The following is an 18,309-nucleotide window of genomic DNA, read 5'->3' on the forward strand; positions in this document are numbered from 1 at the left end:
AATAAAAAAGAGAACATACAGATGGCCAATAGATACATGAAAAAATGCTCAACATCACTAATCATTAGAGATATGCAAATTAACACCACTATGAGGTATTATCTCACACCTGCCACAATGGCTACCACCAATAAATTAACAAACAAGTGCTGGGGAGGATGTGGAGAAAAGGGAATCCCAGTCCATTGTAGGTGGGAATGCAGACTGGTACAGCCACTATGGAAAACAGTGTGGTTTTCTCAAAAAATTAAATATGGAACTGCCATCTGTCCCAGTGATTCCACTTCTGGAAATATATCCAGGAATCCTTAAACACCAATTTGAAAGAATATACGAACCCCTATATTCACAGTTGTATTACTTACAATATCCAAGATCTGGAAACAGCACAAGTGCCCATCAGTAGATGAGTGGATAAAAAAGCTGTGGCATATTTACACAATGGAATACTATACAGATGTCAAAAAGAAGGAAGTCTTACCTTTGCAACAGCTTGGTTGGGCCTAGAGATTATTATGCTAGGTGAAATAAGCTAATTGGAGAAAGAAAAACACCATATGGTCTCACTTATATGTAGAATCTAATGAACAAAATAAACTGATGAACAAAATAGAAACAGAGGCTTGGATACATGGAACAGACTAACAGCTGTCAGAGGGGAGGGGGAAGAGGAGTCTGGATGAAAGGAAGTGAAGGGACTAGCCAAAGAACATACATGCATAACCCATAGACACAGACAACAGTGTGGTAATGGCCAGAGGGAAAGGGGTTGGGGATGGATGGAGATGAGAAAAGGAGGGGAAAATGGGGACATTTGTAATAGTGTCAACAATAAAAATGAAATTAAAAAAAGAAAGAAAAAAGAAAAAAGGGATGTGAAAAACTGTGATTATATTCAGTCAGTGAAAGAAGGGATGCTGAAACAAAATTGCTAAATTATAAACAAAACTGGCTAATACGTTATAGGGCAATAAAATCCTTAACATTATCTGCTCTAGCACACAGAGAAGAAAAATCAACACACCTTATCATTTTTCTACAAGCTAGCATAACCTTTACAGAATTATTCAATGACTGGGTCCCTATTTTATATCTGTTATATCTATTTTCCCCTCTCCAGGGTCTAATATGTGAGGGGGTGTGATACCAAAAGAACTGTGTGATATTTCTAATTCATATAAACAGAAAATGGTGCATTGAACATGAGGTTACATGCACCCCTATGTTCATTGCAGCATTATTCACAGTGGCCAAGTCATGGAAACAACTGAAGTGTCCTTTGATAGATGAGTGGATAAAGAATAAGTGGTGCATATATACAATGGAATGCTACCCAGAAATAATAAAAGAAGAAACATTGCCATTTGCAATAACATCGATAGATCTTGAAATTATCATACTAAGCTAAAGAAGTTAGACAATAAAAGTCAAGGGCCATATGATTTCATTCATATGTAGGCTATAAAACTGAAAGTGACAAGTGAATAAACAAGAAAAACAAACAAAAACTGATAACCCAGACAACAGTATGGTGGTTACCAGAGGGAAGGGGGTGGTAGAGTAGTAAAGGGTAAAGGGGGTTAAACACATGGTGACAGAAGATTTGACTTTGGGTGGTGGGCATGCAGTGCAATATACAAATGATGTATCATAGAATTATATACTTGAAACCTATACAATGTTATTAAGCAATGTCATCTCAATAAATTTAATTAAAAAAAAGAAAAATGGGAAATATATGTGGGTCTCAAAAGTGTGGGATTGACGTGGAAGAAAAATAATTTTGGATGAGGCTGAAATTGTCAAGCTAGGCTCGCTAACCAAAATTCTGGATTCAGTGTTTCAGCCTGATGGGTTAGGAGGAGCTATGTTTGGTTAACTGAAACACGGACTAAAGGAGGCCAATTGCCAGAACTGCCTTGGTATGCTGTAGTGGAAAGCAGTCAAAGATTTAAGGATACTAGAATGTTAAAGTGGGTTTACTGTATCAATATGACTCCTCTGTCTTGGGAGGGTCCGGGGAACACATTTTTCATCATGATTATGAGAAAAAGATTTGGGAGGGGAGCCCCAGTGTCCCTGAATTGCTCTGTGGTTGCTCTTCTCTGTAGATCAGAAATTACAGTGGGAACAGTTTTGACTGAATTGGGATCTTTAAGTGCAATGTGGATTATGGGACCCAGGGTGGCAGTGGCCAGGGTGGCACTTAAATGCCAAAGACAATGTGGGCATGGTTACAGTACTGGACAGTGGGACCAAAGCAGTAGTCAAAATAATCCAACTGGCCAAGATCTACGGAATTGGCTTGTTGATGTCATTTTCTCTAGAAAAGAAATAGATGGGCAGCCTACTAAATTCTTACCTGACTTGTGTAAGTGAAAGTGTTCTAGGTCTAGTATATAGAAATCTTGACTTCAATCACCTAAAAAAGACACAGCCCCTCATATCCAGTCTTCAAGCCCAGAACCTTGGATGAAGGGAGGGACAGATGACTACCCTTGAGGAAGCAATCCACTAAACTGCCAAATATTAATACCATTAGTCTTGCTCTCAGCCTTCCCCAAAGGGTCTGTGTTTTGGGGGAAGGAAAATAATTACACTTTTCAGAGAATAGTCAACACTGTCTCTAAATGGACAATAATTCCTGGAGACACAAAATGCCACTGTGGTCCACCATTCAGAATGGGTTCTTATGGAGGTCAGGTGATCGACAGAAATTTAATTTAGAACGCTCTCAGTGAGCCCAGGGGGTCTCCAAACCCACTCAGTTCCAGAATGCATAGTGGAAGAGACCTATTCAGTAACTGGCAAAATCTACACATTAGTTACCTGACCAATGGAGTGAGGGCTATTAAGGCAGGAAAGACCAAGTGGAATCACTAGAACTGTCTTTACGTATGAAAAAGGTAAACTAAAACAATAATGCATTTCTGGAGGAATCTGAGAGATGTTGGCTGGTGATTCCCACCATATCCCTATTCAACCTGCTTATTTGTGAAGAAGGCAGATGGATCTTGGAGAATGACAGTGGATTTCCAGGTGGTGACTCCAATTACAACTGCTGTTCCAGATGTAACCTTATTGCTTGAGCAAGTTAATACACACTCCCAGGCATCTAGTATGCAACCATTAATCTGGCAAATGCTTCTGTTCTGTACATGTTAGTAAGGACCACCTTCACTGTCCTACCCAGAGGCATATCAACTCTACATCTCTCTGTCATAAAGTTGTATGGCAGGAACCTTGACTACCTTTCCCTTCCACAGGATATCATGCCAATTCATTACATTGATGACACTATGCTGACTGGCTTGGTGATCAGGAAGTAGCAACTAACCTATACATATTGATATCAGAGGGTGAAAAATAAATTTTACAAATTTTCAGAGGCTTTCCCCATCAGTGAAGTTTCTAGGTATCCAGTGGGGTGGGGCATGTCAAGATATTCCATCCAAGGTGAAGAAAATATTATTGCATCTAGATCCTCCTACCACCCAAAATAGACATATTTGGGTGTTCTACTCCAACCTATTGAATGAGTGACTCAAAATGATTTTTGTGAGACAATCCTCCTCAAATTGTACATTTCTAAACATTTAGGTATTAACAGCCAATGTCGTTGAATTACCTTTGCAAAAATATTTGTTATAAGGGACTTGGAAAGATCAAGATAGTGACTCCTGGAGTATATTCATTTACATTCCTTACATACATTACATTACTATTACAGCCTAGTGAAGCTAGGGAATCTCTTTCCTCTCCCAGAACAGATTCACTTGTGATCCGGGGTAGTAAGACAAGGTTTGCCAATAGCCCCTACATAAGACCACCAGAAGTTTTGTAATCTCTGGGTTCTCCTGCAATGCCTCCCACTACCTGCAGGAAACACCTGCCCTTCGTCACATGGTCCTGTGAGAGTCGAGGCACAGGGAGCAGAGACAAAATGTGACCCTGGCTATCAGTATAGCTAGGAGTGATAAATGATTTATTGTTTCTGACCCAGATGCCTCATGTTTTTCTGCCAGTATCCACAAAACTGTAACAGACTCACTTGTTAGCTTGCAAAGAGAATAAATCTCAGAGCATTCACAGTCTCTGACTTGAGAGTTTAACACAGATTACTGAGTATGTTGAGTACATTGAGTCTTTTTATGTGTTTATTGGCTACTCATATGTAATCTTTGGAAAGTGTCTGGTCAAATCTTTTGCCCACTTATAAACTGAATTGTCTTCTTATCATTGATTTGTAGAAGTTGGATACAAGTATTGTGAACACTTTCTCCCAATTGGGCTTGGGAAAAGAATGAGATAAAATATGAAAAGTGTTAATACTCCATAGGACATACAGAAGTCAGCTTCTTATAACTACAGATTAAAAAGAGTAGCTGAAATCTAGGTAAAGACAGCAGAATTTTATCTACCCAAATCAGGATATAAAAATAAAGTTGGAAGAGGTTATACTAAAATTGAATGAGGTTGAAATGCATGAAAGCATGATACGCTGGGGGAAACATTTATCCAAACAGTAAGGTATGTGCCTATTTGGGTTCACCATTGATGCAGTAGGCATAATTGACTACACACTCAGAACATTCAATGTGGCTCACAGAATTTTTGTGTCTCAATCTTGAATCTGTGACAGGTAAGTAATCAGCTTTCAGTCCTGAAACTCCAACCCAGTAAATTCAGCCAGCCTGTGGTGACAAATCTACTCTCCTTGATTCTTCAAATGGCATTGTCACAAGAAGGTATACTAATAATTATACAAATACAGAGTAAATTAAAGCCAAAATGAGGATACTTTTGTTCTACATTTTAGAATCACTATGTAAATCTATTTGTGTTTATTATTTAAAGTCTCTAAAATATTTAAGAAAGTCAGGCCTCCTGTTCCTGGAGGTATGGTAGACTGGTATCAATCCTACGAAAACAACTAAAAAAGAATGAATAAAAAAAAATTTAATATCCTTAAACAAAAAGCTGAACTGTAAATGAGTATAAAATACACAAGGCAAAAACTAAATTAAGATGGTACTAAAAAGTAGGTGGAGGCTGCTTTGATGTTGAGGATATTGGCCACACGAGATAAAGTTAGCTGTCAGGGTTCCTGGGCAAAGGGCGTGGAGATGAGTCCCAGGGCTTAGATTGGAAGAGCTAACGAGGTGTCTCCAATCAAAGCTAGGGCCACAGAGGGCTGTCTCCTCAGTGCAAGTGTGAAGTAGAAATCCTCCACCTTACCCCAGGGACTATGAGGTTGCCTGTCTCCTACCTTGGCCTAGGGTAGAGGTGGAAACATTTAATATGATCCCAGTAAAAATGTCAGCAAGTTTTTAATTCCCCAGCAGTCAGTAATACTTGGATATACCAGGCCTCAGAACTACTCTCTGAATTTCCCCACTTGATGTGGAAGTCTCTCTTTCAGAGGTGATTTTTTTGTGTCCTATCATGACTAGCCACCTGATCCACTCCTTTCTACACAGTCACTGTGAGATTCAGCTCCTTGATTATATATAGAAGAGGTTGCTCCAGAAAAAGGTTCTGAGTTGTGATTGTGTTTTTTCAATCTGTCCTTTCCTCTATAACTATCCCTTGTTACAGAGCAGACCTTCCTCCATCTCTGCAGGCCTGGTTGATCTGATGGTGGGCACTACATTGCCCCTGTAAACTTGTCAGTTTCTTCAATGATGTATTTGGTTCTCTGCTCCCTCAAAGTACAAATAATAAAACTTGCCCTGGCCAGTGTGGCTTAATTGGTTAAGTGTTGTGCCAAGTACCAAAGGGTCACCAGTTTGATTCCAGGTCAGGGCACATGGCAGGGTCTCAGGCTCGATCCCCAGTGGGGGGCATCCAGGAGGCAACTGATGGATGTTTCTTTCTCTCTCTCCCTCTCCCTCTCCCTTCCTCTCTCTCCAAAATCAATAAAAACACATTTAAAAATAAATAAATAAAACTTAACACAGGGTAATTTGAAAATGGTCACATCATCTTCTCTTCAGAACCCCTAAGCTTTCCTCTCAGGGAAATGCATTTATCAACATTAGAGTGAAGGCATGTGTCACTCACGGCACATAATAGAAAAGCAGAACCATACTAATATGTGCTTTGCAGAACATTACTATTTAAATCATTATTCATTTTTCACTCTCTGGAGGAAATAAAGTTGTAGTCATCTCTTAGAATAGAATCTTCTTGAAAACAGAAATAAACTCAATTTTTGCAAGGCTTCTAAAATGATTTTTTAAAATTTTATTTAAATGTAGCTATGACTTTATCCATTAAGATTATTTTCCCTTACTTTTGGTTTCTAGAGTGTTGACACTGAGAAGGAATATATCTGCCAAGAAGGACTTCTCAGTGATTGGTTGGCCGAAATTCCTAATCGGTCTAGCAGCTATGGCTGAAAGAGACTTCTCACACACACTGCATTTCAGGAAAAAGCCACAGATTGAGCTGCCAGCCTCCTGCACTGTGCTCCTGCTATCTGAACCCACTCTTATAAAGGAGTTCCTAGTATCATCCTCCAACCAATGGGCTGAGACCTGTCCGTCCAATTAGAACTGTGCAACTATATTCTCATTTGAATTTATACTGACCAGTTAAAGAGGCTCCATAACAACCAATCAGCACGAGATTTTGACCAATCAGGATAGTACTGTTGGACATGAAGACAGTGCAGATTTGGATTCTTCATTTGCATAAAAATGGGCCAACTGGGGACTTGGGCAGGAACTTTCTCCATAAAAAGCAGCCTTCCCTTTGTTTGGGTGGGTGCACTTTCAGTGTCCACTGGTGGCTCTCTCTCTCAGGTTGGCAAACTGTTTATCTGAATAAAGTTTCTCCTCTTTCTGCACCCCCGATTGGAGACTTTTGTTGACATTGGGTTGGTGGCAGCAAACTTATGTTGACAAGAGCCTCTATGGAAATTTTCTAAATTAGTATATGTTGAGCATCTTAAATGTCGATCCAAAGATTTTATCATTTGAAATAGTTAAGAAGCACTAGCAAGAAGCAAAAGGCTGGCTTCCAACTCCATCATGAAGCAATCCTGACATCAATTTGTTACACACCATTTCTCTGAGTTGCTCTGTCTTCCGTGAGTGTGAGAACACCAAAAGGTGATAATCACGTGGAAACAGATATGTTAATGAGCTGTTACTGAAATGTCATCAAGCCTCTCATCTGTAGATTCTAAACCTGTGTGATGACACGGAGAAAAATGTACAACTGTCACTAAAAACAGAGTTTTAGGAGAAGGCCAGTTACATTTAAGTTGTACATAAATGCATGTGGAATTGATTTGGCAGAGAAAGCCCTAGTCACACATTTAGTATAATCATACATGTAGCCCAGATAACACTTAACAGAAGCACACCAGGTAAATCTGAGTTCCAGCCAGGAAGACAGAGCCTTGAATGGTGTGGTGGGAAGAGTAATGGCCCCGGAGATGTCCCATCCTAACCCTCGGAACCTGTGACAATTTTTACTTCACATGCCATAAGGTATGCAGATGTGATTAAGTTAAAGATTTTGAGACTGGGAGATTATCCTAGATTATTCAGGTTGGCTCAATGTAATCACAAGGGTTCTAATAAGAGGGAGGCAGGAGGTCTAAGATAGAGGAAGGTCTGAAGGAATGCAGAAGTTGCAAGGAAAATAATTCCTAGTTCAAAGGAAAGGAAGCAGATTCTCCCCTGGAGGCTCCAGAAAGAAGGCAGCCCTGCCAACATGTGGATTATTGGCCTAGTGAGATCTATTTCAGACTTTTGATCTCCAGAACTGTAAGATAATAAATTTAAGTTGTGCTCATTTGTTACAGCAGCAATAGGAAACTAATATAGATGCCACATGGAAATCCCTGGCCAGGTGAAAAGTTTTCTGTTCTGTTGCATATTTTTGCCAATTAAAAGTTGAAACTTTGGGTATATACATTAGAGATAAAAGGTCCCCAGAAGTCTGAGTGTGTTCAAAGTGTTCTACGATTGTTGCCTAATGTGAAAAGAAAATCTAAATTTTAATTAATCCTTTGCTTTCTCTGCCAAATCAATTCCAAATAAATCTTTGGAAAAGTCATCAGTTAAATAATGTCCAGTATACGTCTTTGATGCCAAAGGACCATGCAATTTTATAAGCAAATAAATTTGCTCGTTTGTTAGGACCAGCGGCCCAAGTGAAATCTTGCCCAGGGTTATCTCATGCGCTCTCTTTTTTTTTAGGATTTCTTATTGGCAACTTTATTCAATTCCCTTTGCTTGGGAATTTTAGGATGTCCTATATTCTATATCTCTGTTTAATTTTTTTTCAATAAGAGCTATTGACTAATAGCACGCAATGATTATAAGTTAGATATGTGGCTCTATTAATAATTGTTTGACTGTGGAAATTTATGAGAATTAGGAAAATTAGGAGCAAAATGTCACAAATAATTTGTAAACACAAGACATTGTTTGAATGTAGATTTGTATATACTATGCTAGGTGTTTTGATTCATTATAACATTTAGCTTACTTACTCCTCAGAACAATCCTAAAAGGTAGGAACTATTATTATATTCATTTTTATAGAAGAAAACATTGAGATGTAGAGAGATTAAGTCTTGCTTGTCAAATCTGAATAATATAAGTCCCTTTTTCAGGTAATGTAGCTTATGGAATCTGGTCATCAGCTTAAATTATTTTCACTGTAATATTACTTAAATGTTTACAACTACAAGACTGATCGTATGTTTCTGTCTTAGTCTGCTCGGGCTGTCATAACAAAATACCACAGACTGAGTCGCTTAAACAACAGAATATATTTCCTCACAGATCTGGAGACCAGAAGTTCATGGTAAAGGTGTCAGCAGGATTGGTTGCATTCTGGGGCCTCCCTCTTTAGTTGTGAACAGCCACTTTCTCGCTGTGTTTCCATGTGGCCTTTTCTCCATGTATGAGTAGAGAGTGAAAGAAATGTCTAGAGTCTCTTCCTTTTCTTATAAGGACACCAGTGGGTCCCACCCTTATGATCTCATTTAACCTTAATTACCTCCCCAAACATCCTATCTCCAAACGCAGTCACATTAGGAGTTAGGACTTCAACCTATGAATTTGGTAGGGAGGTAATTCAGTCCATAACAATTTCTTATGGTATTATTCTTATACAACTATGAAAGCAAAATTAATTTACAAAGTACATACAAACAACATTCCCAAATCAATAAAATGAATTACATTAATTTAGTGTGATGGCTTTTTCTCCAAAACTAAACAGGTGGTATTAAGTTTAATAGTAGAAAAATGGAAACTCAGGTCTGATTCTATTTTGACTCTTATCTGCATCCTGACTTGTAGAACTCTATTGCCTAAGCTTCTTGTTCACATAAGCATACAGTACACAATGTTATAACCTCAAAACTTTGATCAAAAGGGTTCAGGTATATATATATATAGATATACCTGAGCCCTTTTGAGCCCATATATATATATATATGGAAGAAGTGAGGGAGAGAGGGGGGAGAATAAAGGGAGAAGGGAGGGAGGGAGGAGAGAAAGGGGGAGACATAGGAAAAGAGAGAAAAGTTGCATTAAAGATGGTTATAATTTTTTTTCACTCTCTCCAAAATAACACCTTTAATAAGAAAAAAATTAAAAGTTCCTCAACCCGCCCAGCTGGGCGTGGCTCAGCGGTTGAGCGTTGACCTGGGATCCAGGTGATCGGGGTTCGATTCCCGGTCAGGGCACATGCCCGGTTGTGGGCTTGATCAATGACTCTCTCATCATTGATGTTTCTGCCTCTCTCTCTCCACCTTCTTTCCTCTCTCTGAAATCAATAAAGATATATTTAAAAAAAAAAAAAATTCCTCAACCCACCTCCCTGATATGACCGACATAAGCAATCCAACTCAAAATCACTGCCTTAATATCTAATCTTAGCTAAGTCATCCTACCTCTTTTGCTTCAATTTAATCTCTTATAAAAATTAATTAAAAGTGTGAAAATGACACACTGCTGAGACTGTAAAAATATGTGTGAAATGGCAAATAACCAAAATAACCAGTGATAGAGAATTCCTTAGATAAATTCTGGTGTAAACATACAGTGAATACTATGTGGGGATTTTGTTATAGTATATTTAACAGTGTGTAAGATCTCCATGATATATTAAGTGAAGGAAGCAAGTCACAAAGGGGTATGAAAAATGTGATACAAGAGCACTCCAGTCATACTGGCTTTTTTTAGTTCCTCAGAGAAGCCATAAGCCCTCCACCACAGGGCCTTTGCATATGCTGTTTCTTCTTTCTAAAATGCTCTTCTGACCTCTTTACCCAGTTAACTACTTTTTATATCTCAAATCAAAGCCCAACTCCCCCTTAGCACTTATTGAAGTTTATAATTATATATTTTGGTAGTAGTAATGGTAGTAGATTTTAATTACTGTCTATGCCCTAGATTATAAATTCTACAAGGGCAGAGAATTGTCTGCCTTTGCTTACCATTGCATCTCCAGAACCTGGAATATAATGGAAAACCTAATCAATATACTGTATATTGAATGAGCCAAAGTTACTTTTTGTATCCATAAAAATATTATCTTAAAACTATCTTATTACAGAGTTCTCCTATATTTCTGAACCCATGAATGAAAGTCAAATATATTTCAAACTGATTAAATTCAGTATGACAACATTTTCCAGATTGATCAGATACCTCATTGTAATTCAAGAACCTTGAAGTCTTGAAATTAAGGACTTTCAATAACGTAGTAGAGGTAGAAATCACACCTACAGGGAATAGTTAGTAATAGAATAGTTGGTAATGTGGGTTCTATATTAAGACAGTAGAATCATATAATAAAGTTCAAGCCTCTTCATTTCATTACAAATTTAAAGCCCAGAGACACAAAGTGAGTCGCTTGGGATTGCACAGTGAAGCCATCAGTAGGGCCTCTTAATCTTGTGCTCATTCCACCACAATGCAAAGGAATGGGATAATCCCTAACTCCAGCTGTGAAATCAGTAGAAGAAAAGGAATAAAACAGGAAGAGGAAATAGTAAGATATTTTAGATTCAGAGATGTCTGAAAAGATCCACGAGGCAGGCATGCAAAGAAGCCCAGAATAACAAAAGATAGGTCTCTCTTGACTTCTCTGCCTAAAGAATCACTTAAAAAAAAAGTGCACGTGTGTGTGTGTGTGTCTTGTGTGTGCATGTGTTTCCTTTGTGTGTGTGTGTTTCCTGATGTGGGATGATCTAGGTGGCACCACTGAGTACCCAGTGTTAGCACAATGCCTAGTACAATGTAGGTGCTCAAAACATATTTGTCAAATGAATGGATGAGTGAACTACATGTTCTTGGTAGAGGTGAAAGGGCACAGGGATTAATAAACTCTGGAGCCAAAGTGTCTGGGTTCAAAAACCCAGCTCTGCCGCTTACAGCTGTGTGACCTTGAGCTGGTTACTTATTCTCTGTGCCTCAGGGACCCCCAATGTAAATTGGGGAAAACAATAGTACTCACTTCAAAGGGTTGTTGTGAGGATTTAATAAGTTAACACAGGAAACACTGTGAACAGTGCCAAGCTCAGTGGTTGTTATTGTTGCAGTTATCCATAAGAGCATGCATTATAAAAAGTCAGACACCCTCAGGAGATAACTTTGTCTCGCACTTAATAGACATGATCAGATGCAAACATCCACTTCATGTCAACAAATCTAAAAGGCTTTCTCTGTGCTTATACCACCCCCACCCCCAACCTCATATGGCAGAGGAGCCTCTTATCAGAGTAGGTTTGTCCACTGAGTTCTGGATTCTATCTTGTTTCACTAGGACTGCCAAAGCCATCGTCCATCATCTTCCATCTTTACTTAGTTATTCCCATCACATTCCCCAGAGCCTTTCATCTTAAAATACAAACTCCCTGAGGCCCATGTTCCCCCTCAAGCTACCTTCCCTTGTCTTTCAAATAACTCATAAAAAGAATTAACTATAGACCCCCAAAAAAGTTTAGAATTGCTCTGCAATTTCAATGCGCATTCTTCCTTTTGCCCCACTCACTGAAGCAGTCTTGTCAAGGTCACTTCCGTGCAGGTGAATTACATGGTCACTTCTCTGTTCTCTCAATGAACCTCTTGGCAACATGTGACACACTTGATCATTCGTTTCCCGACACATTTTTCTTGGCTTCCCTTACACGCCCTTCTTCTGGTGTCCCTCCAACCTCACTGACTGCTCTACTCAGGCTGTTTTCTTCTCACCCTACATGATCTCGTATAGTCTGGTGGTTTTCAAACCCTACAAAATGCTGGTGAGTTCCAAATCCTGTCTCTAGCCCTGACTTCTCCACTGAGCTCCAGACTTCCATATCAACTGTTTACTTAATGTCACCTGGATTCCTGATAATAACAGTAATGACACGGGCTTTCTTTTCTCAGAAACGCCAAACTTGTTCCCACCTTAGAGGCTCCACTTTTGCTGTTTCCTGTGCCTAGAACACCCAGCATATACCTTGGCATTCTTCACTCTGTTCAGTTGGATATTCACTCCACCACCTTCTCAGGTGCCCTCTCTGACCACTCCATTCAAAGAAACCCCCAGCCCAGACCCAAGTCTATCGCAGGACCTGTTCTTAGTGTCTTCATAGCATTTGTCACTATTAGAAATAATTTTGTCCATTAATTTGCTTACTAGTTTATGTCCCTTCTCCTTACATCTACTCCTCCAGGAATTTGAGTGCATTGAAAGTGAAAATATCTGATAAGACTGAGTGCCAGAAACAAAACCTTCATTTTCTAGATAGGAGGGAAACACATTTTGCAGGTGGCATGTTTGTAGAATGCTTGAGAACATAAAACAATAGCCCCTATTGTGTGCCAGGCATTCAAAGATTCTAGGAATAAGTGGTGAACAGCACAAACAAGCACCATCCTGGGATGTCTAGCACATAGTGGGTGTTTTATTAAACAGTGGCTGAATGAATCTATTCATTTTAGTTCACAGAAATTACATCTCTGGTTATGAATGGAAGACAATAGAACATTCTCACAAATGTGTATTATTAGTTTTTGAGGAAAAAGAAATGAACAATTATAAGGGTTTGGATGTGGATAGTCAGGGAATTCAGAGGGCACTGGTATTTACAGACCCATGCATGGTGTCACTTACAGGCTAGTGCACTGTTGCTATATATTCTCAGTCTCTGAAGCCTGTGTTCATGTCTGGCTTCTGATTTACCTGCAAGACGTAAAAAATCCTGCATAACCAGACAACTTGCTTTGGCCATAGAAGAAGTAGCTTAAAAGCATATAAAACGTTCCAGTTATTCCACATATCCATTTGGAAGTAAATTTCTATTAAAAAGGCAAAGGAAAAAAAAATAGGGCAGTATCTTTCCTGGAAAGTTCAGATTCAGAATTGAATTCCTAAGATATAAGTTGCATGGCAATTAGTTCCCAAACAGCATCTCTCCAATTCATTATATGATAATATAGATTATGGTTTTATAGACTGTATTAATACATCTGCAATATCTGATTGTTTCCTCGTAAAAGGATAGCTGTTTATTAATGATTCTCTTTGAAAACTGTTTGATGAGCTGCCAACTTTTTTCTCTGAGTTCTCGAATCCCTTTTCCCCCATTCACTCTGTGCTCCCGTTCTAGGTTGGACTAATGAATACATTTGAGAAATCGGAACTTTAGGCAAAGACCCTTTATTTGTGGTTAGGCCTACAATAGTTCCAAAAAGTAAACATAATTCACAAAACACCTGAAAGTACCAGAGGAGATTCTTCAGTATCAGAGGCACCAATCGTAACAGGAAGCCAACATATGTCTTCATGTACAGAGGCAGGTCCGATCCTATCTAATGAACGTGCTGCTTTTTGAGCGCGATGATTGGTAGGAAGGTACAGGAAGAACTGAAGACTGTTCTCCACTGGGCTAGGCAGCCAGGCCCTCTAGGGGTATTATTACAAAGGACATAAGGGTGACGATGACGGCAGCAATGACAACAATCCAGCTGTGACAACAATGTTGAAGTCATCAGCAACAGCTGACCATACCTATAAATTCCTAGGGTGCTTCTACCCAGCAGATCATCTGTCCCTGATCCATTCCTTGGACAGACCACAAAATACACTCTCAGAAAACATAAATGCAATGCATCCAGATGACACTGAAAACACACCAGTACTGGTATTTGCTGATTTGGAAAAATGGTAAATACTATCGCACCATTTTGGAAATGCGTGAAATCTAAGCTACAAGAAAAAGATATTGTTAAAAACCACACACATGGTAAGGCTTTAAAATCTGTGCTTGGCTATATAAGCATTATGAACAAAATTAACAAATAAAAATTTTTATTTTAAAAAAATATTTTGCTTTAACAAAATTATTTTAAGACATATCAAAATCAAATTTTCTGCAAATACCTTTAGAAAACTGAATTATGTAATTAAAACATTAAATGACAGAGTTCTCTTTACAAATAATAAATGTGCTAAATTACTACATATTAAAGATATGATTTGAAAATTAGAGCTATTTCACAGTATTATGTTCAAATTTCATTCTTTAAGAACCCAGGAAAATTGCCAAATCACCATGCTATCCTTCCAATAGGGTTTCATGGTACCAAAGAAGGGGGGTCTATTCTGAGTCAATAGAGAGTCATTAAGTAACATTCAAAGAAAAATAAGAGCAAAACATCAGGTACAAATTAATGTAATTTACCTCCTGAGACTTCCATTGAGCTCACTGACCTGAATAAAACATGACAACTTTGTCTTTAAATATTGAGGACCCAATTGCCTGGCGGCATCCAGCACACTTTCCTGTTATAAGCAGGTAAAAAAGGGCTTCAGGGAGAAACAGAATACAGAAGAACCACTAAAGAAATAAAAAGTTCCTGCAGAAGACTTCTCTTTTTATGAGGCACAAACGGAAAAAGAGATAAAACATAACAAGATTATAGACTACAGGGGATTTCATAGTTAGACTCTTATGATGTTCCATGAATCATCCTTAGTATGGCATTATTCCTACCAGGTGACCAGAAAATAACTTTCACCATCAACAATACAGTTAAAAAGTTCACACCATTGCAATATCCATGTCAATCGATGTTCTCTCTCTATGCACGCACATGTGCACGCGCGCGCGCGCGCACACACACACACACACACACACACACAGTCACATCTCTCCGGTCTCATGCGCAACCGAAACCTTCATTATAATGAAGAGAAGGAACAGGAAGACTTCTGGTGCCATTTATTTTCCCATGACAGTCAAAAAGCTGATGTGTCACAGTTTGAAAAATGTGCAGGAATCACTGTGTGGTACAACAATGCAGAATGCAAAAGAAAGTGATTTTTCCCAGGAAAAAAAAACACCTATTTCCCCTATGACTCCCTTTCCTCCCCCCTCAAAAAATACCACAAACAGGATTTCCACTGAGAGTCAGGAAGCTTCCGTGGCACATGAGAGTAGCATGTTCACAGCACACAGCACAAAGTCTCTGCTTCTGTTTCCTGCCCAGACTGTGCTCCCAGGCCCCCAGGCTTTATAACTCATCTTTAAAGCCTTTTTGTGTCTCTGGCCTGGCTTTGTGTTCCTTGCTGGGTGCCAGCCACGTAACATAAACCTTCACTGGGTCAATGTTCCAGTGTTTGTGGAAGGATATGGGAACCTGGTGAGAAAGGTAGTCCTGGGGGTAATCCACAGGCCGGGCCTGCAGGAAGAAAAGAGAATTAGGCTCGTTCATTCACTGAGAACTCTTTTGTCCCAGAACAGCATGTGAATGTATGAAACAATTGCGTCTCTTCAACATCTGATACTTGTTATGGGAATCTAAAGCAAGAAGGAAAATCTGTTTCACTAAAACTTTCCTTCTCACTGTATGCTTGTAGCCTTTGTGTCTCCAGTTACTTAAATGCCCCAAATCCATCACTTTTTGCTTCTATGTTCCACAGTTAAGCCTCCGGGAGATTGTTCAACCACTTCCATAGTAAATCATTTTGGTTACTACTATGACTTCTGCAAAAAGGCAGAAAAATGTGCCTCAGGTCTGTCTAAAGAAACTCCACCCATACACGGCTGTGTGGGCTGGGGCAGGGCATTCTCAGGGCTCTTTGCCTGTCTCCTGCTGACATGTCCTTAGGGATGCTGCCTCTTTCAGAGGAGGGAATGTGGAGCTAAGTGACTTGCTCTCCTCCTACCTAAATATCTCGTCTGGCTCCAGAAGTGTGAATGGACATTCTGTGTAACCCAAAATGGTTTACAAGAGCCTAAAAAGTTTTTGCATTATCAAAATTTCAAAATTCTCTAAACTTCTGAAGTGAAATTTAAGTAGAATCAGATACAGGCTAGATTGACAAGACTGAACAAGTAACCTACAGGGTTTGGAAGGAAACTGAACCAGATCCTGTTTTGTTTGCTCTAAACAAAGCATCCACCTTCTCTCAATGTTCATCTTGTTTATAAATTTATACGGCCCATCTGTGTTATACAGTAACTCCGTGGGTTAACAGTACTGAGAGTCTTGACTTTAGTAAGACTAAAAATTACACATTTTAAGAACAAGTCTTCTCAAGGCTAGTATTTTATTACATTCTGCTTAAATTTTTGATGACTATTTAAACTCTTGTGAATGGTTCATGGGATACCTTCATTAAAATTTTATTTCATCTAGTCCTTGAAACAACCTTGCAAGATAATCAGATTATCATGACTCATCCTTAATTTATAGATGAGGAAACCAGAGCTCAAAGAAGCTGTGACTTCCCTGGGGTAGTATGACGAGCAAATTTTGGAACGGGGGCAAGGGCCCAGTTGCTAGTCCAGTGTCCTACCAGGACACCTGAGCTGGTCCTCAGTGCACAGGCCTGGCACATCACCTGTGCTTTGGCCCCGGCCTCTCTGGGAGGCTGTGAGGTGGTAGCACACATACCCTGCTCAGATGAATGTTCAAACAGTAATACCTGCGAGGAGGAGTTCAAAGTAGGGGGAGAACCTTCACACTGGCCATTGTATTGCCCTTTAAAAATTCTAAACACTCATTGAGTTAAACATTTTAAAAGGCAATTTAAAAGGAAAAGACAGTGAGACAGCAAAAACATACCAGAGTAAAGTCTAATTGAATTGGTAACATTTTGAATATTAGCTGAGGGAATTCATGAATTGTGCAATGATTATTAGCGAGGCACTCTGAGAGTTTGCTGGCAGGGAGGAAACCCTAGGAGAACCATACTCCCAATTCAGTTATCAGATAATCTCACAGTGGCTCCAAAGAAAGAAATCTCACATTTAAAAATGAAAGTTGGGAGATACAAATATGTCTAATAAGAAGAAAAGAAATCCATAACATCTTTTACTTTATTTACTTATTTCTTGCAAAATCAAAAAGCTGACAACTCTATTTGTTTCTCCAAGTTAATAAAAGAAAATCATTTTATGGATCCACAAACTTCTAAAGTCTGAGGCCACCCCTGTCTTTCCCTCTGTTAATGTAGACTGGAAGTGATAACTGCTTCTTAGGGGCTCTGTATGCAGGGAAGAGCTGGCCTAACAAGCACTAGAAGGTGTAATCATGTCTGATGAGGCCACAGAAAAGAATGAGACAAAACTAGAAAAGTGAAATGCATCCAAGAGGCATCTGTAACATCAAGAAGTCTATATACCCTCTAATAATCACATCTCTGTGCCCCAAATGCCACAAGGAAACCCCAAATGGGCAGGGTCAGCAGGCGTGAGGAAGGCCTTCAGAGCAGATGTGCAGGAAAAGACAAAGGGCTTAGACTACTCGAGGATATAAATTGGGCAAAATTAAAATCTTTTATCTGTAAAGATTATAGTACACCAAACAGTATAACAAATGGAGATTAAAATTGTATTTCCTTAGGCATACATACATGTGTTACAGCTGCACTGAGGTATAATTTACATACACACAATTACCACACAGTAATGGCAGTTTGAAAATTTTTGGTAAATATCCAGTTAGGCAACCACAAATCCAGTTTTAGAACACTTTAATTTCCTGGCAAGTGTTTGCAGTCAATCCCTGCCCCTGCTGGCAGATCCAGGAAACCTCTGATTTGCTTTTTCTCTATAGTGTTGCCTTTTCTAAACTTCGTTATCAGTGGAATCATATAGTATGACTAGTTTGTGCCCGGCCTCCTTCACTTAGCATAGTTACGTGTATCAGTGGTTCATCCCTTACTGCTGAGCAATACTGCATTGTGTGGCAATACCACACAAAGAACACATATTTCTGATCACACAGCTTTTAAGGGTCAGGAATCTGGACACAACTAGCTGGGAGCTCAGCTTCACAG

The 18,309-nt window shown here is 39.1% G+C and overlaps 1 protein-coding gene across 2 annotated transcripts in view; it reads right to left on the reverse strand.

Annotated features, from left to right (window-relative positions):
• Nucleotides 1-15,229: 15,229 nt before the first annotated feature.
• The window catches only part of B3GLCT (beta 3-glucosyltransferase), a 102,035-nt gene continuing 98,955 nt past the window's right edge, over nt 15,230-18,309 (reverse strand). For both annotated transcript variants that reach the window (XM_081129720.1, XM_081129719.1), the window contains one exon: nt 15,230-15,704. In XM_081129720.1, the coding sequence (XP_080985846.1) occupies nt 15,537-15,704 (168 nt within the window). In that variant the 3' untranslated portion in view covers nt 15,230-15,536. The remainder of the gene's footprint in view (nt 15,705-18,309) is intronic.

Source organism: Miniopterus schreibersii (genome assembly GCF_964146895.1).
Source record: "Miniopterus schreibersii genome assembly, chromosome: 2".
Lineage (NCBI taxonomy): Eukaryota > Metazoa > Chordata > Mammalia > Chiroptera > Miniopteridae > Miniopterus > Miniopterus schreibersii.